The sequence below is a fragment of the Eurosta solidaginis genome, chromosome 1 (genome assembly GCF_040869045.1).
Source record: "Eurosta solidaginis isolate ZX-2024a chromosome 1, ASM4086904v1, whole genome shotgun sequence".
NCBI classification, from domain to species: Eukaryota; Metazoa; Arthropoda; class Insecta; order Diptera; family Tephritidae; genus Eurosta; species Eurosta solidaginis.
In genome coordinates this window covers 300322675-300333834 of record NC_090319.1, presented here as the reverse complement: position 1 = coordinate 300333834, position 11160 = coordinate 300322675, and the positions used below count along the sequence as shown (strand labels likewise).

General features: G+C 44.4%; 1 protein-coding gene across 1 annotated transcript; it reads left to right on the top strand.

Moving 5' to 3' along the window:
- Window positions 1-648: 648 nt before the first annotated feature.
- On the top strand, window positions 649-3000 carry LOC137237524 (heat shock protein 68-like). Its single transcript, XM_067761246.1, has one exon. It carries the CDS (start codon window positions 967-969, stop codon window positions 2905-2907), a length of 1941 nt encoding a protein of 646 aa, XP_067617347.1. The 5' UTR covers window positions 649-966; the 3' UTR covers window positions 2908-3000.
- The last annotated feature ends 8160 nt before the right edge of the window (window positions 3001-11160 follow it).

Sequence of the window (11160 nt, the reverse complement as noted above, 5' to 3'; positions counted from 1 at the left end):
TTTTCAATCATTCGGCGCACTCGGTAATGGTATCCATTTTGAATTCGCTGTCATTCCGAATCCAGCGAGTGCCTGTCAGAATGCTTGACAGATAAGTCAACACACTTGTACTTGTACACTATGACTAAATGCATCAAAATTATGCTAGTTTTATATGCAGCTAAGTTTACATTTGTTCCAAGAAATGGTATTTGCATACAGTTTGGCGTAGTAAATCAATTCATTGAAGTTAGTATAGCTCGGCCTAACTTTCGCTGTTTCAATAACTAGTGGGTAAATTTCGAGCAATCCCCGTCACTTGACGATAATGTATTACAAAATTAATATGCAACTTTTTTTGTGAATAAAGTTTTCTATTGAGATATTTTTACTCAAATTCTCTTCAATCGCACAATTACTTAGCAACATTGAATTCCACCAAAATTCCATACTTATTTTGAATATGGCATCACTAATCTCTCCCCACAATTTTACGATTTCTTCTCTAAAAAAATTCTTTGCTCTCTATTTTGTAAACTAGTGTTTTTATGAACGGGCGAGTTGTGGAAAATTCCATGGCGGAACGATACAAGGTGGCAGCATGGTGGCATACCTATAAGCATAAATAAAAATTCCATGTATTTTGTTTTTGTAAATTCGATGGACAAATGTCAAGATCGTACTGCGCAGGAAGTTGATGTATCAAATCAAATAAAAAAAGTTTATAACCAGCTGTATATGCTACCACCTTGTATCGTTCCGCCAATGAAAGTTCAAGAAACGTTAAGAAATGTGTTCTCGGGTTTTCTCCCATTGTTAATTTTTGTATAAATACCGGCCGCAAATTTCTCTTCCGCATAGTTGAATTTTAAAAATTAAAGCGTATACGTCGTGGGAAGAGTTCGCTAAAGTTGTTTTGCAAAACAAAAGTGCAAATAATAACAAAAAAAATATTTGAATTAAAGTTGAGTAATATTACAAACAAAAATGGTAGCAATTGGAATTGACTTGGGTACAACGTACTCCTGCGTTGGAGTTTTCCAGCATGGTAAAGTGGAGATTATTGCAAATGACCAAGGCAATCGCACAACGCCCAGCTATGTGGCATTCACAGATTCTGAGCGACTAATTGGCGATGCAGCGAAGAACCAAGTGGCCATGAATCCAAAGAACACAGTCTTCGATGCAAAACGATTGATTGGACGAAAGTTTGATGATGAAAAAATTCAGGCTGATATGAAGCATTGGCCATTCACTGTTGTCAACGATTGTGGCAAACCAAAGATTAGTGTCGAATTCAAAGGTGAACAGAAGCGGTTTGCACCCGAAGAAATCAGTTCAATGGTGCTGACAAAAATGAAGGAGACCGCTGAAGGATATTTGGGTAAATCAATAAGAGATGCAGTCATCACAGTTCCTGCTTACTTCAACGATTCTCAACGACAAGCCACAAAAGATGCTGGTGCCATAGCTGGTTTAAATGTTCTACGTATTATAAATGAACCAACGGCGGCAGCACTAGCGTACGGTCTAGACAAGAATTTGAAAGGTGAACGCAATGTGCTTATCTTCGATTTGGGCGGAGGAACCTTCGATGTGTCAATATTAACTATAGATGAAGGTTCGTTATTCGAAGTGCGTGCAACTGCTGGTGATACACATTTGGGTGGAGAGGACTTCGACAACCGTCTTGTTAATCATTTTGCTGAAGAATTTAAACGAAAGTATAAAAAAGATTTGCGTGTGAATCCCAGAGCGTTGCGTCGTTTACGAACAGCAGCTGAGCGAGCAAAACGCACATTGTCATCGAGCACGGAAGCCAGCATCGAAATTGATGCATTGTATGAAGGTGTTGATTTCTACACGAAAATAAGTCGAGCGAGATTTGAGGAGCTATGTAGTGATTTATTTAGAAGCACTTTGGATCCCGTGGAGAAAGCTCTGAACGATGCCAAAATGGATAAAGGTCAAATACACGATATTGTGCTCGTTGGTGGTTCAACTCGCATTCCCAAAGTACAAAGCTTGTTGCAATCATTCTTTAATGGAAAGAGTTTGAATCTTTCTATAAATCCAGACGAAGCAGTGGCATATGGTGCAGCAATTCAGGCAGCCATATTAAGCGGTGATAAGAGTAGCGAAATCCAGGATGTGCTTTTAGTTGATGTGGCGCCTTTGTCACTTGGTATTGAAACTGCTGGTGGAGTTATGACCAAATTGATTGAGCGAAATAGTCGAATACCATGCAAACAATCGAAAACATTCACAACCTATGCGGACAACCAACCAGCTGTTACCATTCAAGTATTTGAGGGTGAACGTGCCATGACCAAAGACAACAATCTACTGGGTACATTCAATTTGACCGGTATTCCACCAGCGCCTAGAGGTGTGCCCAAGGTAGATGTCACATTCGATTTGGATGCAAATGGTATTTTGAATGTAACTGCGAAGGAGATGAGCACTGGTAATGCCAAAAATATTACTATAAAGAATGACAAAGGACGTCTATCTCAGGCCGATATAGATCGTATGGTAAATGAAGCTGAAAAATATGCTGAGGAAGATGAGAAGTATCGTCAACGCATAGCTGCTCGTAATCAATTGGAGACTTACGTGTTTGGCGTAAAGCAAGCAGCCGAGGAAGCTGGTACTAAAATAAGTCAGTCGGATAAGGACAAAGTATTGGAGAAGTGTGGCGAGGCAATTAAATGGCTAGATGGTAATACCACAGCTGAAAAGGAAGAGTTTGAATACAAATTAGAAGAATTAACAAAGATCTGCAGTCCGATCATGACAAAGATGCATCAGCAAGCGAGCGGCGGTGGTCCACAAACTGGTAGTAATTGTGGTCAACAATCTGGTGGTTTTGGTGGTGGCAATCGTGGTGGAAATCGTGGTGGACCAACTGTAGAAGAAGTTGACTAAGGGACATGGTCAGTATTAAAATCACAATTACTAGAGCTTTGTTAAGAATTGTTGAATATAAAAGCGTACCTATATTTGAGTATTTAAAAATAACATATTTGTGTTTTTTCTTTAATTTGTTTTAGTAGTTTGTGCTGAACTTTATATGGTTTTGTGAAGATAGGTTAATTTTGCATTGCCTGAATCATGATCTCCATAGCTGCCGTACTCCAACTCTCTCTAGGTGTCACCTTGCTTGGTCTTTCTAATATTGTGATTTAGTGACTAAAAGGCGAGGTTGAAGAGCGGTGGTGCGTTGAAGCGCTACGGAAACGGGCAATGCTTTAATGGATATGAGCTTGTTTTTCATCGCTACTAGAACCGTCTGATACTAGTCCAACCTTCGTGGGAATGATTTCTTTAATCTTACGGCAGGCTGGCAATACCAGTGGAATGGGGCCAACAATGCTACCTAACATAAAGAAAACAATTCAATAATATGATATGATCCTTTGACGAATTTTGCTGAGCACTGTTGCGCCTAATAGTTGGTTAAGATGCTGACCCAAGTGAGGGGGCGATCCGACGCTTCCCAAGGCAGTCGGTTCTATGTACCGGAGCGATTCGGGATTTTTCCCGACCAAGGACTGTCATTTCAGTGTAACCCCATTTAATTTGTTTCGTCCCTCCCACAAATTGTCATCCTCCCAGCAGCTCCTTGCAGCAGGACTGCTCCATATTCTCTTGCTCCGGGAAGGTATCGAATCCAATCCGGGTCCGTCTCCTGACCCCGGTCCTGAGAAATGGTTTTGCTGCATCTGCCGGAAAAGAATATTTTTAGGACGGTCATACTCTGTTCAGTGTGTCTCGTGTAAGGGATGGTTGCATCGGACAGGTTGTTCTGGGCTTGATCCCAAAACCCGACGTCCACGTAACTTTTATAAATCTTTTGTGGCTCCTTGCTGTTCACGCCCAAGGGGCGCCCCGTAGTCTACGTCTAAGCGCCCCCCCCCCCCCCCCCCCCCATTACCTTCCAGCAGCCCCACTGCTCAGCAAGCCACAGCAAGTACCCGCTGCTGCTCGCGCCTTACGGCGCCAACAACTCAAACAGCTGCTACCACTCATAACTACAATCTTCGTAGTAGAGTCGGAAGCAATGCTGAGCAACAGCCCCTGCACCGTCTTCTCCCCCCCCCCCCCCCTCCCCCCTCTTTTCCGGCAGCAATCGTGTAGGTCAGGGAAACAGACTCTTAGTCCCTACCTCCGTTTGCACCGTTTGCCAGCACAGAATATATATGTTTGCGACATCCGCCCAATGCAGCTCCTGCCTTGGGTGGTGCCACTTTCCTAGATGTTCTGGTCTCCGCGACGGCAACCCCTCGACGGGTTTCATCGCGCCATGTTGCCAGGTCGCAAACCCAAATCATCCGGGTACCCCAATGCTTGCCCAAGGACGCCCAGTCCCAGGGCCACAACAGCAATTGCGTCCTAGCCTTCCTCAACCCAGGCGTAGTCACCCGTCACTTACCCCCAGAGTGGCGACGTCTCCCCTCATGCACTTCAGAATTCTGTAGTTAAACTGTAATGGACTAACTGGGAAGATTACGGAGATAGTCAATTTCATGAAGCGGCACAACATCCGCATTGCTGCGATTCAAGAGACTAAACCCACAGCACGATCTGCATTGCAGACCTGCTCTGGGTATAATGTCCACAGAAAAGATCGCGAGAGCGGAAATGGAGGCGGCCTCGCCTTTATAATACACCACTCTGTGCAATATCACATATTTGATCCTGGCATCGACCGCAGGGACAACGTCTTAGAACGTCAAGGCCTATCTGTCCGGTCAGGCGATGCAAACCTAGAAATCATCAACATCTACATCCCCCCTGCCACCTGTTGCCCCGGTGGATACCGCCCTAATATCAGAGCCTTACTCACTGGAAACAATCGCATTATTTTAGGCGACTTCAATGCCCATCATGATCTATGGCATTCAAATTTGCGGGCGGACAGTAGGGGCGAGATGTTGGCGGATCAAATAGAAGAAACGACGTTCTGCACAATAAACGGAGACGCCCCCACACGTATGGTAGGAAGCTGTCACAGTTCGCCAGATATCTCAATCGTGAGCGCAGAACTCGTAAACTGCGTCAACTGGCAGCCGATGGTATCATTGGCATCCGACCACCTGCCTATACTTGTTTCGCTCGAGCGTACCGCCGACTTCATCGTCACCGAAAAACGCACTTTCATAAACTTTAAAAAAGGAAAGTGGGAAGAATATAAATCCTTTACAGACAACCTCTTTGCTGCCCTCCCTATCCCGACTGATGCCCGCCAAGGGGAGCGTGCCTTCCGCAAGTTCATTGAATCTGCCTCGGCACGTTTCATTCCCGCCGGGAGAATTCCCGAAATCCGGCCCACTTCCCGGCGGAGGCCACAAACTTAGCGAGAGAACGTGACCTTATAAGGCAGCTTGATCCAGGCGACCCCCAAATAAGGGATATAAACCAACGCATCAGATTGCTTGTGGATGAACACAAGCGGGCGAAATGGGAGGAGCACCTAAGAGGTTGTAACCTCTCTACCGGTGTGGGTAAACTTTGGTGCACCGTAAAGTCCCTATCGAATCCGACTAAGCACAAAGACAAAGTTTCCATCGCCTTTGGCGACAAAGTGCTGTCGGATGCGAAAAAATGCGCGAGCGCTTTCTGCCGACAATATATAATGCATTCTACGGTCGACAAAGTTAGACGGAGGGCCAACAGACACGCACATAAACACAAATTCAGCGCGTCACCAATCACCATCACCGCTAAAGAGGTTGAGGACGCCATTGGTCGCGCTAAACCATCCAAAGCAGTGGGCCCAGACGGCATAGCCATGCCGATGCTTAAAAGCCTAGGGAAAGAGGGTTTCAAATATTTAGCGCAGGTCTTCAACCTGTCTCTCCACCTTTGTCGTACCCGAGAAATGGAGAATGGCCAAGGTGGTCCCGCTACTAAAGCCTGGTAAACCAGCTAACATAGGAGAGTCGTATCGTCCGATATCTCTCCTATCGCCAGTAGCAAAGACGCTCGAAGCCATTTTGCTCCCTTATTTCCAAGCAAATTTGCAACTAGCCTCCCATCAGCATGGCTTCAGAAAACTCCATAGCACTACCTCCGCGCTAAATGCCATTAGCACCCAGATAAATTGCGGTTTAAATCAAAACCCCCACCATAGAACAGTACTCGTAGCGCTAGACCTATCAAAAGCTTTTGATACGGTCAACCATGGCTCGTTACTGCAAGCCCTGGAAGGGTCTACCCTTCCCCCATGTCTTAAAAGGTGGACCGCAAATTATCTGGGTGGTCGGCAGGCATCGGTGCTATTCTCTATTTCTACATATCTAAGCTACCTTCACCACCGGAAGGAGTCACAATCGTTTCCTACGCCGATGACTGCACAGTAATGGCCACAGGCCCAGGCCCACAGATCGATGAGCTATGCAATAAAATAAACGGCTACCTCCCTGATCTCTCCAGTTTTTTCGCCTCGCGAAACCTGGCATTATCACCGACTAAATCTTCCGCGACCTTATTTACAACATGGACGTCCCAAATGTCGACCATTTTGAACATCCACGTCGATGGCTCTACGCTACCGACTGTCCTACACCCCAAAATCTTGGGTGTGACGTTTGATCAGGATCTACATTTTGGTGAGCACGCAGCCGCAATTGTTCCGAGAATTCAGAGCCGTAACAAAATCCTCAAATCCCTTGCTGGCAGTACCTGGGGAAAAGATAAAGAAACGCTCATGACTACATACAAAGCAATTAGCCAGCCGATTACGTGCTACGCGTCACCCATATGGTCGCCAAGCCTAAAAATTACCCACTGGAAGAAGCTACAGGCCTGCCAAAATACTGCTCTCAGAATTGCCACGGGCTGTCTTCTTATGTCCCCAGAACACCATCTACATAATGAGGCGAGAATACTCCCCATCAGGGAAAGAAACGAGATGCTGACCAAACAGTTCCTGTTGAATACCCAGAAACCTGGGCATCCCAACAGACATCTGATTGACGAGCCAGCACCGCCTAGGGGCTTAAGGAGTCATCTCCGTAAGTATTTTGAGGAAATACGGCATCTGAGAACACAGCCGTATGAAGCGAAAAAGCACAGCAGGTCCTTGGTGAACTCCACAAACAGGCGTCGGACCTTTATGCCGGGAATTGCCCGGTGAACCCAGTACTCAAAGTAAAGTATCCAAAACTTGCGGAAGAGGAACGCATACTCCCCAGGGAAACGCGTGCACTCTGGCTCAACTTCGTTCTGGATACTGTAACAGGTTAAACTCTTACCTATCCAGAATCAACCCTGACATACAAAATGTATGCCCCGCTTGCAATGTGTCCCCACATGACACCAACCATCTCTTTAATTGTAATGTGGAACCAACGCCTCTAACACCCCTTTCCCTATGGTCCACCCCTGTTGAAACAGCAAGTTTCCTTGTACTCCCGTTAGAGGATATTGATGACAGTTTGTGATCGGTCGCTTCTGTTAGGTGGGGCGAAGCACTGCTACAACAACAACAACAACAACAACAAGGGGGCGATCCGAGGGACGTTCTTGTGCATGCGTATACCATGGATCCCGAAACAGTCCGTTTTGTTTTAAAAATCATTTGTCTGAAACAAGTTGATATGATTGTGAACTTTAAGAGCGCATGCGCAAAGAAGGTGAATACGTCTTGATACTGAAACAACAGCCCTTGCTCCATTAAAGTCTTGGTAATTCATAATAGACCGACCATTATTGGAACGATGTGATGGAACGACGTCGAGTCTTCTAGGTCTGGAATTTAATCGCCTCTTGTAACAGGCACGCTTAACGCGGGAGTATTATATTCCCCTATCCGCTCGGCCATGGTCAATATAGGTAAAGGTTCAATCCAACTTAAACTACATTGATGACTTCACTCTTTTCAAACTAAATATTCGTTTATATTTATGATTTGTATCTCGATATGTTGCTTTAATATTTTAACTGATCTTATCTGATAAATTTGTATAAGGATGCATCCTTCGATTTGATAACTGCATTTTTGTGGTCTGAAGAATAAAAAAGTTTGATAATTATAAATTTATGGTATTTAGTACGATTTTATACGACAATAGTAACATTTCGGTTACGTAGCTTTTTAGAAGGGTCCACCATTTGCAGGAAACGCATCCTATCAGATGTAAAAAAAATCGTATCTACCAAATCTCAACGCTTCCCAAGGCAGTCGGTTCTATATACCGGAGCGACTCGAGATTTTTCCCGACCAAGGACTGTCATTTCAGTGTAACCCCATTTAATTCGTTGCGTCCCTCCCACAAATTCATCCTCCCAGCAGCTCCTTTGTTATGTATGAAACGAAGTGGTAACACCACAAACTGAAATAATTTACTATCATTTTGGCAACTCTGTTTTGCTTATTCTTTTTCGTTCTTTTTTATTCTTTAGTATTAACTCAACACATTTTATATTGAAATGTTCATATCCACTCATATTAAATAAACTGAGTAAATATACATATACAAAAGTGGTGTCAAAAGTGGGATTAAAAAGATGAGCCTCACACCGGAAGATTTGAAGAGGGTGATGGATGCATTGGCAGGGGCAATTCGCGAGGCTGTAGAGGGGGCGTCCCACAGTGCTGGGGCAAATGCAAATCAGCGGGCAGCAACCAAACCGCCACCGTTTAGTATTGCAGAATACAAGTCAGAAGACAAATCCTCAGTGCAGGATTTTTTCACACGCGTAGATCGGGCCTTACAGCTGAGCAAAGTTCCAGAAAAGGAACAACACAAATTCGTACTCGTGCATATGGGGGCAGAGCTGAACGCCGCACTAAAAATACTTGTTAGCCCAAAGACGCCTGACTCGCTGAAATATAATGAAATAAAAACCGTGTTAATTCGCCATTTTGATGGCTCACGGAACAAGTATGCTGAAAGTATCAAATTTAGACAAAGTAAGCAAGAAAAAGGCGAATCCATTGCCGAGTACGCACTTCGTTTAAAAAAGGGCGCTGCATATTGTGAATATAGCGACTTTTTGGATAGGATGTTAACAGAGCAGTTACTGTATGGCGTGGAGTCATGCTATATTTGCAATGAGGTTATAAGTAAAAAACCAAACAATTTTAAACTAACACAAATTGCAACAACAGATCTGAAGTGTACAGAGTGGGAACAACCAAGTGAACCAACGTTTAAACTGGGATACGAACCAGTCAAAACAAAAAGAAATGCAAATGCTGAAAAGTTGACCAAGATGCCAAAAGAAAAATCCGAAAATTGTTACGGATGTGGGGGCCAACACAGCAGAAAAGACTGCAAATTCAGTAGCTCCAAATGTTTTTCGTGCGGAAAATTGAGCCACATTGCAAAAGTGTGCAAGGCAAAACTAGATCAGATTTCAGAGGATGAGCTCGAACCAGTTCAGCAGCTGAACAGCATTAATGTATGTAAAGCAGTAGACAGAAAAATGCTTCACGTAAATATCCATAGAAAGCAAATACAGATGGAGCTTGATACGGGTGCCCCATGCGCCATTATTAATTATAAAACTCTTCGCACTATAAAACCGAATTTTAGAGTATTAAAAACAGATAGACGATTTACAAGCTACACGGGGCATAGAGTGAATTGCATGGGTAGGGTTGTAGTAACCGCATCAATGGGGAGGACTAAGCGGCGCCTGAATCTGTATGTTGTCCAAGAATATTGCCATACACTTTGCGGCAGAGAATGGATCTCACAATTCGCACGTGAAATTAACTTTTCGGAGCTATTTTCGTCAGCCAGGCAAATTACCTCTATAAGTTCAACCGCGCCAAAACTTTCAGAAAACCAACGAGAACGGCTGCAACATCTTGCAAGTTACGAAGAAGTCTTTGACACGACAGCGGGTAAGTTGAGAGGGCCGCCTGCAAAAGTGAAGCTGAAGGCGGGAGCCACACCAGTGTTCGCACGAGAACGCGAAATACCAATGGCATTGAGAGAGGCGTATGCCAAGGAAATAGATCGCAAAATCCAGTCTGGCTTTTACGTGAGAGTAGAGCATTCGGAATGGGCTTCAGCAACACATGTAGTCGCGAAAAAAATGGAGATATTCGCATCACTGGCAATTACAAGCCAACGGTTAATCCAAGAATGATTATTGACGAATATCCGATTCCTAAAGCGGAAGACTTGTTCAATAAAATGAAAAAAGCGGCGATATTTTGTGACTTGGATATAACCGACGCATATACACATCTTACGATCGACGATGATTTCGCACATGTTTTGACATTAAACACAGCTACACACGGACTAGTACGACCGACTCGTGCGGTATATGGGGCAGCAAATATTCCAGCTATTTGGCAAAGAAAAATGGAGACGCGCCTGCAAGGAGTGCCAAACGTTTTAAATTTCTTTGATGACATCTTGGTGTTCGCGGAAAATTTTGAAGAGCTGCTGAGGGTTTTGGCGACAACGCTAAATCGCATCAAATGCAATGGTCTACGCTTAAATAAGTCAAAGTGTGTTTTTGCTACTCCATCGGTGGAGTTTTTAGGCCATCGCATCGACGCACAGGGGGTGCATAAATCTGACAAACACATTGAAGCTGTACTGAATAGCCCCAAACCAACGAATGTGGAGGAGCTACAGCTGTTTTTAGGAAAAGCTACTTACTATAGTGCATTTATCCCAGACCTGGCGACGAGAGCGCGACCATTGCGCGATATGCTGAAAAGCGAAAAATTTCACTGGTCCAAAGAGGCAAACTCAGCCTTTAAGTATCTAAAACAGGCGCTGGTTTCTCCACAAGTCTTGATACCCTACAACCCGGCACTACCGGTTCTACTAGCGACGGACGCGAGTCAAACAGGGTTGGGAGCGGTGCTATCACATCGCTTAGAGAACGGAACTGAACGACCCATTGCATACGCAAGTCGAACACTGAATACTGCAGAACAGCGATACCCACAGATGGACAAAGAGGCACTGGCAATAGTATGGGCAGTTCAGAAATTTTTCAAATATTTGTACGCGCGTCATTTCACGCTAATCACATATCATAAACCGTTGTCACAAATTTTACAACCCGACAAGTCTCTACCAGTACTTTGCATTAGCAGAATGGCTAATTGCGCAGACTTTCTGAGTAGATTTGATTTCGAAGTGGTGTATAAAAATTCAAAGGCAAACGCTAACGCCGACTATCTTTCACGGGCCCACCCTC

What these genes read in the sequence shown, in the direction of transcription:
- LOC137237524 (XM_067761246.1), top strand. Translation starts at nt 967, where the DNA reads ATGGTAGCAATTGGAATTGACTTGGGTACAACGTACTCCTGCGTTGGA.